Source organism: Saccopteryx leptura, chromosome 6 (assembly GCF_036850995.1).
Source record: "Saccopteryx leptura isolate mSacLep1 chromosome 6, mSacLep1_pri_phased_curated, whole genome shotgun sequence".
NCBI lineage: Eukaryota > Metazoa > Chordata > Mammalia > Chiroptera > Emballonuridae > Saccopteryx > Saccopteryx leptura.
In genome coordinates, this window is record NC_089508.1 from 35269811 (window position 1) to 35284652 (window position 14842).

General features: G+C 39.6%; 1 protein-coding gene across 4 annotated transcripts in view; it reads right to left on the minus strand.

The window, feature by feature from the left end:
- FUT8 (fucosyltransferase 8) overlaps positions 1-14842 on the minus strand; it is a 236677-nt gene that overhangs the window by 87505 nt on the left and 134330 nt on the right. Inside the window, exon 2 of one of the 4 annotated variants that reach the window (XM_066342035.1) lies at positions 4220-4330. The exons of the other annotated variants lie outside the window; for them this stretch is intronic. Coding sequence (XP_066198132.1) covers positions 4220-4245 — 26 coding nt within the window. The 5' untranslated portion in view covers positions 4246-4330. The remainder of the gene's footprint in view (positions 1-4219; positions 4331-14842) is intronic. 4 annotated transcript variants of the gene reach the window in all.

Here is a 14842-nt window from a genome sequence, read left to right on the forward strand (position 1 = left end):
TCAATCTATCTATAAAACTTTTCTCCCAAATGTACTTGTTTCTAACATGTTTTGTTTTTATGTGACTTTTGGCAATATTCTGTACTTCATTTTGGCCATAAAAGATTTCTACATCCTAATCCTGGAACCTGTAAATGCTTCCTTATATGACTAAAGAAGCTATAAACGTGTGATAAAGTTAAGGATCTTCAGGTGGGAAGACAGCCTTGCATTATTTAGGTCACCCAAAATTGTAATCACAGGTATTCTTATAAGAGAAAGGCAGAGGAAGATTTTACTACAAAGAAGCAGCTTATGTGAATATTGGCTTTGAAAACAGAGAGAGGGGTCATGAACAATAAATGCAAGGAAACATATTCTCCCCTAGAGTTTCCCTAGGGAATGTGGCCCTGCTAACAGGTTGATTTTGCCCCAGTGAAACTCATTTCAAACTTCTGCCCTCCCAAACTGTAAGGGAATAAATTTCTATTGTTTAAAGCTACAGTGCCTGTGGTATCTGTCACAGCGGCAATAGGAAACTAATATACATATATAATGTTTATAACAGAATTTAGCATAGTGTCTGTCAATAAACTTTATCAGGACTACTGAATCTGGGGTCAATCATTTAGCGATGAGCTATAATCTCAAAATGCCTGGGATACGTATTTTAATCATCACAATAATTTTAAAGAAACTTAATTTTTAAGTTATATTTGGCAGCATTTCAATTCAGATATCAACTTAGTCCACTGATGGAAGACAAATACAGATTTTTAAATACCTTTCCTAACATGTTTTATGTAACAGATGAAGCCAGATTAACTATTAATTACCTATACCACTTCAGAATACATATTAAGTAAAGCAGCTCTTGCTATAGTTACACCAGAGTAAATAAAGTATTCTATAATCTTTCCATGAAATTGTATGTATTAACATTGAACAGAGCCTGACCTATGGTGGTGCAGTGGATTAAGCGTTGACCAGGAATGCCGGTTTGAAATACCTGGCTTGCCTAGGCAAGATCAAGGCACTTAATAGAAGCAACTACTATGTGCTGATGCTTCTCACTCCCCTCCCTCCTTCCTTCCCTCCCTTCCTTTCTTCCCTCCTTCACTTTGTCCCTCTCTCCCTTCCTTCCTTCCCTTCTTTCTCTTTTTTCCTTCTTTTTCTTCCTCCCTCCCTCCCTTCCTTCCTCTCTTTCCCTCCTCTCTAAAATCAATAAATAAAATCTTTTAAAAATTATTTTTTTAAAAAAACAAAAAATAACCATGCCCCAATTATGAATGTTTCAAGCCACAGAATTTGAATTAAAAAGCCTTCATTTTTATACACACAATGAATAATGATAAAATGAATAGAGTTGTTAGGTGCCCAATTACCCAATTTATAAGCACATGTGTGTATACATTCATAAATAAGGCATTTTCTTGCATATAGTTTTTAAAACTTGGCTCTTAATCTCTTTCTAAATTAGATGACTGGTTTCTAAGAAATCATTTGAAAACAGAATGAAACTACTACCTCTTGAAATTTATTTTGGCAGCAATATGCCACAGGACAAGGATGTCCTTTTCCAGAATACACTTCAGTGATACAGAATTTCAGCTGGTAGAAAGATATGTCTATGTCTAGGTTCTCCTCTATCTCATTTATTTTTAATTAAAAATTTTTATTTTTAATTTATTGCATTGACATGATTTCAAGTCCCACTAAGTATAACACCCTCTACACACCACATCATGCCCCTTATGTCCCATGCAAAGTCTCTTTCTCCATTCACTCCTTTTGCCTCCTCTTCCCCGACCTCTACCCCCTCTTTCCCTCTGGCTATTGCTACCCTATTTTCTGTATCTGTGTTACGTATATACAATTTGGCTAATTCCTTGACTTTCTTTGATCCCATCCTTTCTTCCCCTTTTCCTCTGACAGCTGTCCATCTGTTTCTTGTGACTTTGCCTCTGTTTCTATTTTGTTTTCAGTTTATTGTGTTCATTAAATTCCACATATAAGGAGAGCACATATTTGTTTCTCTGCCTGGCTTATTTCACTTAGCATAATAATCTCCAGGTCCATCCATGCCATTGCAAAAGGAAGATTTTCCTCTTTTTCACGGCCATGTAGTGTTCCACTGTGTAAATGTACCACAGCTTTTTTATCCTCTTATCCACTGACAGACACTTGGGCTGTTTCCAGACCTTGGCTATTGTAAACAATGGGGCAATGAACATGGGGGTGCATATCTTGTTTTGAATTAGTGATTTGTTATTCTTAGAATCTATTCCTAAAAGTGGAATAGCTGGGTCATAAGGCAGTTCCATTTTTAATTTTTTGTGGAAACGACATATTGTTTTCCACAGTGGCTGCAATAATCTGCATTCCCACCATCAGTGCACAAGGGTTCTGTGTTCTTCACACCCTCGTCAGCACTTCTTTGTTGATTTGTTAATGAGTGCCATTCTGGCAGGTGTGAGGTGGTATCTCACTGTGATTTTAATTTGCATTTCTCTGATGATTAGTGAGGTTGAGCATTTTTTATATGCCTATTGGCCATCTGTATGTCCCTTCCTTTTGTGGAGAAGTGTCTTTCAGGTCCTGTGCCTATTTATTAATTGGATAGTTTACCTTCCTATTGTTGAGTTTTAAAAATTCTTTATAAATTTCGGTTATTAATCCCTTATCAGACATATCAACGAGTATGTTCTCCCACTGGGTGGGTTGTTTTTTGTTTTCTTAATGGTGTCTTTTGCTGTGCAAAAGCTTTTTAGTTTGAAATAATCCCATCTGTTTATTTTGTACTTTATTTCACTTGCCTGTGAAGATATATTGGCAAAAATACTGCTAAGAGAGATATCAGAGTCTATTGCCTATGTTTTCTTCAAAGATTTTTATGGTTTCATAACTTACATTTAAGTTTTTTATCCATTTTGTTTTTGTGAATGGTATAAGTTAGTCATCTAGTTTCACTTTTTTGCATATACTTGTCCAATTTTCCCAACACCATTTATTAAAGAGACCATTTTTATTCCATTGTATAGTCCTGCCCCCTTTGTCAAATATTAATTGACAATAAAGGGACAGGTTTATTTCTGGGTTCTCTGTTCTGTTCCATTGATCTGAACACCTGATCTTATGCCAATACCAGGCTATTTTGATTACAGTGGCCTTGTAGTACAGCTTGATATCAGGAGGCGTGATACCTCCCACTTTGTTCTTCATTTTCAAGATTGCTGAGGCTATTTGGGTTCCTTTTTGGTTCCAGATAAATTTTTGGAATCTAGATCTGCAAAGTATGCCATTGGTATTTTAATAGGAATTGCATCGAATCTATAGATTGCTTTGGGTAGTATGGACATTTTAATGATGTTAAATCTTCCTATCCATGAACACAGTGCATGTTTCCACTTGTTTGTATCTTCCTCGGTTTCTTTTTCTTTTCATGTCTTATAATTTTCCGAGTACAAGTCTTTTACCTCCTTAGTTAAATTTATTCCGAGGTACCGTTTTTGTTGTTGTTGCAATAGTGAAGGGGAATGTTCCCTTAATTTCTCTTTCTGACAGTTCATTGTTGCATACAAATGCCACTGATTTCTGAATATTAATTGTATATTCTGCTATTTTGCCAAATTCACTTATCAGGTCTAGTAGTTTTTTGGCTGAGTCTTTAGGGTTTTCTATGTACAGCATTATGTCATCAGTAAATAATGATAGTTTACTCCTCTTCCAATTTAGAAGTCTTTTATGTCTTCTTCTTGTCTGATTGCTGTGGCTCAGACTTCCAGTTCTACGTAGAATAAGAGTGGTGAAAGGGGATACCCCAGTCTCGTTCATGATCTTAAAGAGATTGCTTTTAATTTTTGCCCATTGAGTTTGATGTTGGCTGTCAGTTTGTTATATCTGGCCTTTATTATGTTAAGGTGTATTCCCTGTATTACCATTTTGCTGAGAGTTTTGATCATAAATGGGTGCTGGGTTTTATCAAATGCTTTTTCTGCATCTTTTGAAATGATCATGTGATTTTTATCCTTCATTTTGTTTATGTGATGAATCGCATTTATTGATTTGGGAATATTGTACCAGCCTTGCTTCCCCAGAATAAATCCCACTTGATCATGGAGTCTGATCTTTTTAATGTATTGGCTGGATCCAGTTTGCTAATATTTTGTTGAGAATTTTAGCATCTACATTCATTAGGGATACTGGCCTATAGTTTTCTTTTTCTTTGTAGTATCTTTACCTGGTGTTGGAATTAGGATAATGCATGCCTCATAAAATGAGCTTGGAAATCTTCCCTCCTCTTGAAGTTTTTGGAATAGCTTGAGAAGGATAGATCCTCTTTATCTCATTTCTTCATGCATTGGTAGAATAACATTAGGGGAAAACAAGCATGAAAAATAGCGTAAGATCTTTTCAGCAGACTTCCATTAAGTACTAAATACGATCATAAAACATGAATGTATTAGTGATTTATATTACATTATTTTATACAATAATCTAATCCAACTGTGGATAAGCTGTAGATAAAAAAAAAATAATAACGAAGCCTGACCAGGTGGTGGCACAGTGGATAGAGTGTAGGACTGGGATGCAGAGGACCCAGGTTCGAGACCTCGAGGTCGCCAGCTTGACCGCGTGTTCATCTGGTTTGAGCAAAAGCTCACCAGCTTGGACCCAAGGTCGCAGGCTTGAGCAAGGGGTCACTCAGTCTGCTGAAGGCCCGCGGTCAAGGCACATATGAGAAAGCAATCAATGAACAACTAAGGTGTCGCAACGAAAAACTGATGATTGATGCTTCTCATCTCTCTCTGTTCCTGTCTGTCTGTCCCTGTCTATCCCTCTCTCTGACTCTCTCTCTGTCCTTGTAAAAAAATTAAATAAAATAATGAAGAAGCAAATGCAAAAAATAGTATTCAATTAGAACCCCAATTAGAAAAGAGTCAATCTGTAAGAACAGTCTCTTTATCTGAATATTTAAGGAATTAATTTGTTAAAATATCACACTCAGTATGCAAAAAAAAAAGTGTGTATATATATGACATCTTCTGGCCAAGATGCAATAACAAAGATCAGACTTACCATTATGCCTGAAACAAATGAAAATCTAGACACAATGTACGAAACAATGGCTTAACAAAACTAGAATCAGGAAATTGATGTCTGATAGATGGCAAAATAGGTGATTCCCTCTAAGGAGAAAGGCAACTATTAACTATCCATAGACAAGATACCTTTGTAAAGATCCCAGAACACTAGGGTAAGGCTAAAGCAACTGTTGGACTACAAAACCAAAGAAAAATTGCATTAGGAAGGGTAAGAGGAGCAGTTTTACTGTGTCTACATTGCTCCTCCCCCAGGTCAGCACAGCGCTGCATGGAATGGAACCCCTTGGACTAGTTTCTCTAGTGGGAAAAGGAGAGCATAAAGTGGACATCAAGCTTCCCTAGCATTCTGGATGCTTCCTGGGAGGCTCAGGGATTACTAGGAAAATAAGTCAACAGAAGACAGAAAAGAGGCGAACGGCTTACAGGTGCACAGACCTTCATAGAATGTGTTCCTGCCAGTAGTGGGGCCTGAGGGGAGATGTCAATCAGTGGTTCTGATCATTTGCATAGCTGAGTCATTGGCCCCAACTCTATAAAAAGTTTGATTATCAGATCTGCCTAGTTTGGGTCACCAACTAGAGGGCTGCCTTGGTAGAGGAGCTCATTCTAGAGCCTAGTCTATACAGGGAAGCAAGTCAGCAGGGCCTACTCAACTCTATTACTGAGCATAGCCTCTAGGCCCCACTTGAGGAGAAGGGCTTCCCTGAAATGCAGGGAAACCATGCAGCACATCCTACAGCCCATTAAGTAGGGGCAGGTTACTGGCCACACCCTATTGCTGAGCATAGCCTCCAACTCCACTCAATAGAGAATCCTGGCCAAAGATACTAAGCAGTCACAGAGCACATCCTTGGCCTGTTAGAACAAGAATGCAAGGCAACAGACCCACCCAACAGACAAGCATAATCCTCAACCCAATCTGATAGGAAACCTAGTCCGGAACTTAAGGTAGTCACAGAGCCTCCTTCAGGCAGGAAGCCAAGCCAACAGCACTATTGAGCATAGCCTCCAGTCCTGCTCACCAGGTTGCCCACCTAGAGACTGTGGCCAGCTCTGGAGCCCATCCCACAGTCCCTCTTAGGCAGAGAGCCAAGCCAGTAGGCTCACCCAACTGTTGATCATGACCACTGACTCTTCATGACCAGGGAGCATAAATGGTGACTCTGGGCAGCCTCAAAGCTCCACTTAAGGTACTGACTGGCAGGCGAGCCCAGCGTATGGCCCTATCCAATAGCATAGCACAGTCTATGTGCCATCCAATTGCTGAGTATTATCTGTTGATTCACCCAGGCAGAGCACCCAGTCAACCACCCTACCTAATCTTAATGTGTAACCTGTGGTCCCACCTGACCAGTGAGCCCAGAAAGCACTCAGCCAATTGTGAAACACAACCTCCAGCCCCATCCAGCAAGGGGTAGAGCTGGTAGCCCTGCCTGAACAGGAAATCCAGCAAGAGACACTGTCAAAGAGTGGAGTGCACTGCCAGCAAGCAGCCTCACTTGCAGAGCCCAGCCTGTAGCCCTGCCCAACTTTAAGGCATAGCCTACAGTCCCTTCTAACCAAAGAGCACAGCCTGACATTCCACTTGATTGCAATGTGGCCTCAAGTGTATGCTTTAAGGTTATACTTAGGCTCACAATGAAGGGATGGAAAAAGAGTCCATGAAAATGGTAACCAAAATACAGTGTGTCCGTAAAGTCATGGTGCACTTTTGACCGGTCACAGAAAAGCAACAAAAGACGACAGAAATGTGAAATCTGCACCAAATAAAAGAAAAACCGTCCCAGTTTCTGAAGGATGATGTGACAGCATGTGTGCATGCACAGATGATGATGTAACACCATGTATACAGCGGAGCAGCCCATGGCCATGCCAGTCAAGATGTGGACGGTACAGAGGAAAGTTCAGTGTGTTCTGTGGCTTGCTAAATTCAAATCTGTGACCAAAGTGCAACGTAAATATCGGTGCATTTATAACGAAGCGCCACTACACAGGAATAACATTACTCGGTGGGATAAGCAGTTGAAGGAAACCGGCAGTTTGGTGGAAAAACCCCGTTCTGGTAGGCCATCAGTCAGTGACGAGTCTGTAGAGGCTATACGGGATAGCTACCTAAGGAGCCCTAAAAAATCTGTGCGTGAGCCCACATCAAACTGCATTGAATAAGTATGAAACTGGGAGAGTTTTCCTTTTATTTGGTACAGATTTCACATTTCTATCATCTTTTGTTGCTTTCCTGTGACCGGTCAAAAGTGCACCATGACTTTACGGACACACTGTAGAACAGAGGTAGCTACACTTATTTCAGACAAAATAGACTTTGTCAAAAATTGTAACAAGAAGCAAAGAAGTTCACTACAGAATTAGAAAAGGGTCAATTCTTCAAGAACATATAACAGTTATAAGTATATATGCACCAAACATCAGAGAACCTAAATATACTATGTAAATACAGTATTAAGCTAAATATATTACGCAAATACTACCAAATCTGAAAGAAGAAATAGATAACAATACAGTAACTGCAGTGGATTTCACTACTACTGTGGGACCCCTTTCAAGAACAGATTGATCATCCAAGCAGAAAAATCACTAGGAAAACATTGGACTTGACCTATATTTAGTCTAAATGAACCTCCTAGACATATACAGCTATATACCACTCAATGATGAGGACATGTTCTGAGAACAGTGTTGTTAGGAAATTTCAACGTTGTGCAAACAATCATTGAATGTACTTACACAAACCTGAATGGTAAAGCCTACTACATTTCTAGGCTATATGGTATAGCCTATTGTTCCTACTGGACAAGCCTGTACAATGTGTTACTGTATGAAAACATGAGATTAAAGCAGGCCAAAAGAAAGTGATACAATCAAGAGACACAGTAATGGGAAAAGTATGAGGATGTTCTCAGCATAACTCAGCATACTGTTTTACAGAAAACTTTGCTCCTTTAATAAGTGGGAAAAGTACACTCTAAAATAACAATAAAAATAGAGTCTAGTAAAATACATAAACCAGTAACATAGTCATTTATTATATTTATCATGTATCATGTACTATAGATAACTGTATGTGCTATATTTTTATACAACTGGCAGTGCAGTAAGTTTGTTTATATCTGCATCACCACAAGCATGTGAACAATGTGCTGCTCTATGATGTTAGGATGGTTATGACATCACTAAGTGATAGGAATTTTTCAGCTCCATTAAAATTTTATGGGACCGTCATTGTACATGCAGTCCGCTGCTGACTGAAATGTTACATGGAATATGACTGTACAGAACATTCCATCCAACAGCAGCAGAATATACATTCTTTTCAAAAACATATGCAACATTCACCAGGACAGATCATATATTGGTCAGAAAAAAAATAAGCAAATTTAAAAGACTGAAATCATGCCAAGTATGTCTTCTAACAAAATGGTATAAAACTAGAAATCAATAATAAGAGAACTGGAAAATTCACAAATATGTGGAAATTAAACATGTTCCTGAATGAAAATGGATCAAAGAAAAAGAAATTTTTAAGTTCTTCAATTTTAAATAAAAAAAAAAATAGACATATCAAAACATACACAATGCAGAAAAGCAGACCCTAGAACAGGGGTCCCCAAACTACGGCTCGCGGGCCACATGCGGCCCCCTGAGGCCATTTATCCAGCCCCCACCACACTTCTGGAAGGGGCACCTGTTTCATTGGTGGTCAGTGAGAGGAGCATAGTTCCCATTGAAATACTGGTCAGTTTGTTGATTTAAATTTACTTGTTCTTTATTTTAAATATTGTATTTGTTCCCGTTTTGTTTTTTTACTTAAAAATAAGATATGTGCAGTGTGCATAGGGATTTATTTGTTCATAGTTTTTTTTATACTCCGGCCCTCCAACGGTCTGAGGGACAGAGAACTGGCCCCCTATGTAAAAAGTTTGGGGACCCCTGCCCTAGAGGGAAGTTAATAATGATAGAAATCTACATTAAGAAAAGAGAGACCTCAACCTGAATTTATACCTTAAGGAAATAGAAAAAAGAAGAAACTAACCCCAACTTAGAAGGAAATAAATCAGAAAGATCAGAGCAGAAATAAAAAGGAAAACAATAGAAAACCTCAATGAAATTAAGAGTTGGTTTTTTTGAAAAGATAAAACACTCACAAGCCTTTGGCTAGACTCAACAAGGGAAAAAAGGAGAAAACACAAAACAACAAAATTGTAGATGAAAGAGAAGACATTATAAAGGATACTGAGAAATTAAAAAAATCATAAGGAACTACTATAAACAATTATATGTGGATGTCCCAGGCTCGACTCCCAGTCAGGGCACACAGGAGAAGTGACCATCTGCTTCTCCACCCCCTCTCCCTCCCTCTTCTCTCGCACTCTCTCTCTCTCTCTCTTCTCCTCCTGCAGCCATGGCTTGATTGGTTTGAATGCATCAGCCAGGGCACTGAGGATGGCTCTGTAGAGCCTCCGCCTCAGGCACTAAAAATAACTCAGTTGTGAGCATGGCCTCAGATGGGCAGAGCTCAACTGATTCAAGCTTTGGCCCCAGACAGGGGTTGCCAGGTGGATCCCAGTCAGGGCACATGTGGGAGTCTGTCTCTCTATCTCCCTTCCTCTTACTTTGAAAAAAGAAGAAAGAAAGAAAGAAAGAAAGAAAGAAAGAAAGAAAGAAAGAAAGAAAGAAAGAAAGAGGGAGGGAGGGAGGGAGGGAGGGAGGGGGGGGGGAGGGAGGGAAGGAAGGAAGGAAGGAAGGAAGGAAGGAAGGAAGGAAGGAAGGAAGGAAGGAAGGAAGGAAGGAAGGAAGGAAGGAAGGAAAGGAAAGGAAAGGAAAGGAAAGAAAAGAAAGAGAGGGAAGGAAGGGAGGGAAGGAAGGGAGGGAGGAAAGGGAGGGAGGGAAGGGAGGGAGGGAAGGAAGGGAAAGAAGGGAAGGAAGGGAAGGAAGGGAGAAAGAAAGAAAGAAAGAAAGAAAGAAAGAAAGAAAGAAAGAAAGAAAGAAAGAAAGAAAGAAAGAAAGAAAGAAAGAAAGAAAGAAAGAAAGAAAGAAAGGAAGGAAGAAAGAAAGAAAGAAAGGAAGAAAGAAAGGGAAGAAAGGGAAGGAAGGGAAGGTAAGGGAAGGGAAGAAGGAAGGAAGGAAGGAAGGAAGGAAGGAAGGAAGGAAGGAAGGAAGGAAGGAAGGAAGGAAGGAAGGAAAGAAGAAAGAAAGAAAGAAAGAAAGAAAGAAAGAAAGAAAGAAAGAAAGAAAGAAAGAAAGAAAGAAAGAAAGAAAGAAAGAAAGAAAACAATCGCCCTGACCAAATAGCTCAGCTGGTTAGAATATGGTCCCAAAGTACAGAGATTGCTGGTTCAATCCCTGGTCAGGGCACATATAAGAGTAGCTCAATGTTTCTGTCTGTCTTTCCCTCTCTCTCACTCTCTTCCTCTCTTGCTAAAATCAATAAATAAAAATTTAAAAAATAATAATTTATACATTAAAAAAAGAAAACTATAAACATAATCTATAATAGTGGCATCCTGTCAATAAACTGCTACAAGTAACATAAATTTGGACTATTTATAAATATAAACTGGCTAAAATGGAAATTATACTTAACAACTTACAAGTGTTTTTTTTTTCAGTTAGAATTTTAATGACCACTCATGGGACTAAAATAATCCCAGCAAAAACTCAAAATGTAATTACATTTATTCAGATGTCAAGCTTTGCCAAGAGTCTGTCAAATTAGATCGATGAAAGAGTCAGCCTATTGAGAGAAAATAACATTTTATTCAAAGAAACTGCTTCTTGTGGCTATCCTTTTTTACCTAATATGCAAAAATTCAAAATCAAACTCAAAATGAAGTAAAATGGTTAAGCAACAATTTAAGTTTTTGGTTTTCGTGGGGTTTTTTTGTATTTTTATGAAGCTGGAAACGGGGGGAGAGAGTCAGACTCCCGCATGCGCCCGACCGGGATCCACCTGGCATGCCCACCAGGGGGCGACGCTCTGCCCACTAGGGAGCGATGCTCTGCCCCTCCGGGGGGTCGTTCTGTTGCGACCAGAGCCACTCCAGCTCCTGGGGCAGAGGCCAAGGAGCCATCCCCAGCGCCTGGGCCATCTTTTGCTCCAATGGAGCCTCGCTGCGGGAGGGGAAGAGAGAGACAGAGAGGAAGGAGAGGGGATGGGGTGGAGAAGCAGATGGGCGTTTCTCCTGTGTGCCCTGGCCGGGAATCGAACCTGGGACTTCTGCACGCCAGGCTGACGCTCTACCACTGAGCCAACCGGCCAGGGCCAACAATTTAAGTTTTACTGGAATAATCTCATGGGATAATCTGTATCCAAATTCAGTTCTAACATACTGTGATATCAACATTAAATAGGTCTTGGGCTCAATTCACCAAGGAAATCTGTGACCATGTTATTTTGACAAGTGAAAAGTATAAACTAGACCAGTGGTCCCCAACCCCAGGGCCGCAGACCGGTACCAGTCTGTGGGCCATTTGGTACTGGTCCGCAGAGAAAGAATAAATAACTTACATTATTTCCGTTTTATTTATATTTAAGTCTGAACAATGTTTTATTTTTTTAAAATGACCAGATTCCCTCTGTTACATCCATCTAATAAGACTCACTCTTGACGCTTGTCTCATAAGTTCGACAATTATATTTAAAATTACCACAGTTTTTACACTGGTTGCATAATTTTATTTTGTGCATTTATCCGTCCCACCCTAAAGGCCGGTCTGTGAAAATATTTTCTAACATTAAACCGGTCCGTGGCCCAAAAAAGGTTGGGGACCACTGAACTAGACCATCCTTTCATTATTCAGCAGCCAAAAATACAATAGAATAATCTTGACTGAGAGCTGTCCCTGCTCACTTCAGATATGATAACACCCCTAGTAAAAAAAAGGCTTTGTGGACAAAACTTACAAATGAGGATAACAGTGACTATTTTTTTTGTTTTATATTGTTGTTTTTGTTTGTTTGTTTGTTTGTTTTGACAGAGACACAGAGAGAGTCACAGAGAGGGGCAGATAGGGACAGACAGGAAGGGAGAGAAATGAGAAGCATCAATGCTTCATTGCAGCACCTTAGTTGTTCATTGATTGCTTTCTCATATGTGCTTTGACTGGGAAGGGGGTGGCTACAGGAAAGCGAAGGACCCCTTGCTCAAGCCAACAACCTTGGGCTCAAGCCAGAGACCATGGGGTCATAACTGTGATCCATGCTTAAGCCAGCGGCCCCACACTCAAGCCAGATGAGCCCGTGTTCAAGTCAGCAACTTCAGGGTTTCGAAGCTGGGTCCTCCGAGTCCCAGTCCAATACTCTATCCACTGTGCCACACCTGGTGAGGCAATAGTAACTGTTTTAATAATTCAAAGTTTTTACCTTTAGATTTTTTTTTTTGGACAAAAGTATAATTGCTTATTTGCTTGTTCAATGTACTGTTAGTTTTCTTCAAGTCTTATTTACTTAGTTACAATGAAGATACAATACATGAAATGAGGTTTCTTTTTTAATTTTCAGATACAAGATTATATATAACGAATAACAAATCCAGTCCCCATGTACCCTCAATAGAGGCACTCACTGATGACAATATCTTATGTATTTTTCTAGAAATATTTTACACATATGTGTGTAAATATATATTTTACATATGTTATATATATAGTTAAATATAATATACATAAGTTATAAAATACGTTTCATGGAAACATAACCTATTTAACCCATCCTCTACTGATAGTGATTTAGTTTCTACAACCACTTAATTTACTGTGAGTGCTTATGTCTCTCTTCTGTACTACAGTCAAATCTGTTAGAATACTATTTTATCTTTTTATTATTTTTTTGTATTTTTCCAAAGTGAGAAGGGTGGGGCAGGGGGAGTCAGACAAACAGACTTCCACATGCGCCCAACTGGGATCCACCCCCTGGTGGAACGTTGCAATCGGAGCCATTCTAGCGCCTGAGGCGGAGGCCATGGAGCCATCCTCAGCGCCCAGGCCAACTGTGCTCCAATGGAACCTTGGCTGTGGGAGGGGAAGAGAGAGAGAGAGAGAAAGAGAGAGAGAGAGAGAGAGAGAGAAAGAGAAAGAGAAAGAGAAAGAGAAAGAGAAAGAGAAAGAGAAAGAGAAAGAGAAAGAAAGGAGAGGGGGAAGGGTGGAGAAGCAGATGGGTGCTCCTCCTGTGTGCCCTGGCCGGGAATCAAAGCCAGGACTTCCACACGCCAGGCCAACGCTCTACTGCTGAGCCAACCAGCCAGGGCCCAGAATACTATTTTATATCTAGCGCCTGATACATTTGCTGTCACACAGTAACTATTTCATATATGTATATTCAAAAAGAACTAATAAACAATTGACTACCGTATTCACCCCATGTATAAGACACACCCTTTTCCAAAAAATTCGGGGTTTAAAAACTGGGTGCATCTTATACAGTGGTTGTAGACAGTTTTTTACTTGCATTTCCCGCTTTTTCGCACTTGTTGTCTTTTTTTCAAATTTCAGGCCCCAAAATTAAGGTGCATCTTATACATGGGGAAATATGGTATATATCAGAGCTAAGGGGAAAAAGAATGAGGTAGCAAAAGCAGTGAGGGAATAACAAAACTCTGTCATGCAGCCAGCTAAAGATCAGTCAGAAGTGAAAATAAAGCATTTGTGTAATTAAAAAATGAGTAAATAAAAAAGCCAATTACTTATTCAAAAATCCAATTGACACACTTTTTAGACTTGTGCTTTGTATTGAGACATGAATAGCTTCAACAGAAGAAAATGCCTAAGGTACAGGTTTGTTGTGGGAAATTTAGACATGTTATTCTAGGTTTTATTGTTTAAAATAAATGCCCAGGCCCTGGCCAGTTTGTCCAGTGGATAGAGTGCCGGCTCAGTGTATGGATGTCCTGGGTTCAATTCCCAGGCAGGGCACACAGGAGAAGGAACCATCTGCTTCTCTCCCCTCTCCTTCTACCCCTCCCACAGACAGTAGCTCCACTGGTTTGAGTGTTGGCTGGGCCCTGAGGATGGCTTGATTGGTCTGAGTGCATCAGCCTTGGGCACTAAAAATAGCTTGGTTGACTTGAGCAATAGTCCCAGACAGGGGTTGCTGGGTGGATCCAGTCAGGATGCATGTGGGAATCTGTCTCAGTATCTCCTTTCCTCTCACTTAAAAAAAAAAAAAAAGCATCCAATAGTGGCTTGATCTCAAGTTATACTACTTTTTAACATCTATTGGTTTTGGGAGAAATTTCTATATTCCAATAACATTTATCAATAGTAATAGCTAATTTTCTTTTTTTTTATTTATTCATTTTAGAGAGGAGAGGGAGAGAGAGAGAGAGAGAGAGAGAGAGAGAGAAGGGGGGAGGAGCTGGAAGCATCAACTCCCATATGTGCCTTGACCAGGCAAGCCCAGGGTTTCGAACCAGCGACCTCAGCATTTCCAGGTCAACGCTTTATCCACTGCGCCACCACAGGTCAGGCGCTAATTTTCTTCATATACTCAAAAGGGCAAGAATCTTTAGTGAGAATATCTTTTGGGCACTGAATTAATAGCAGGTTACTGAATTTTTATCAGAGTTTATGTACCAAGTAGACCTGATAAATAAACTATTGTTGGAAATCTCTTCTTACAAATTAAAAAATCAGTAAATAGGTTTATTAAGAAATGAAAAGACCTTGGTTGTCTGCCAGTTCACACTATTGAAAATCTTTTAGATGTAAGATTCAAAGGTAGGATAAAATGGTGACACTATAATTCC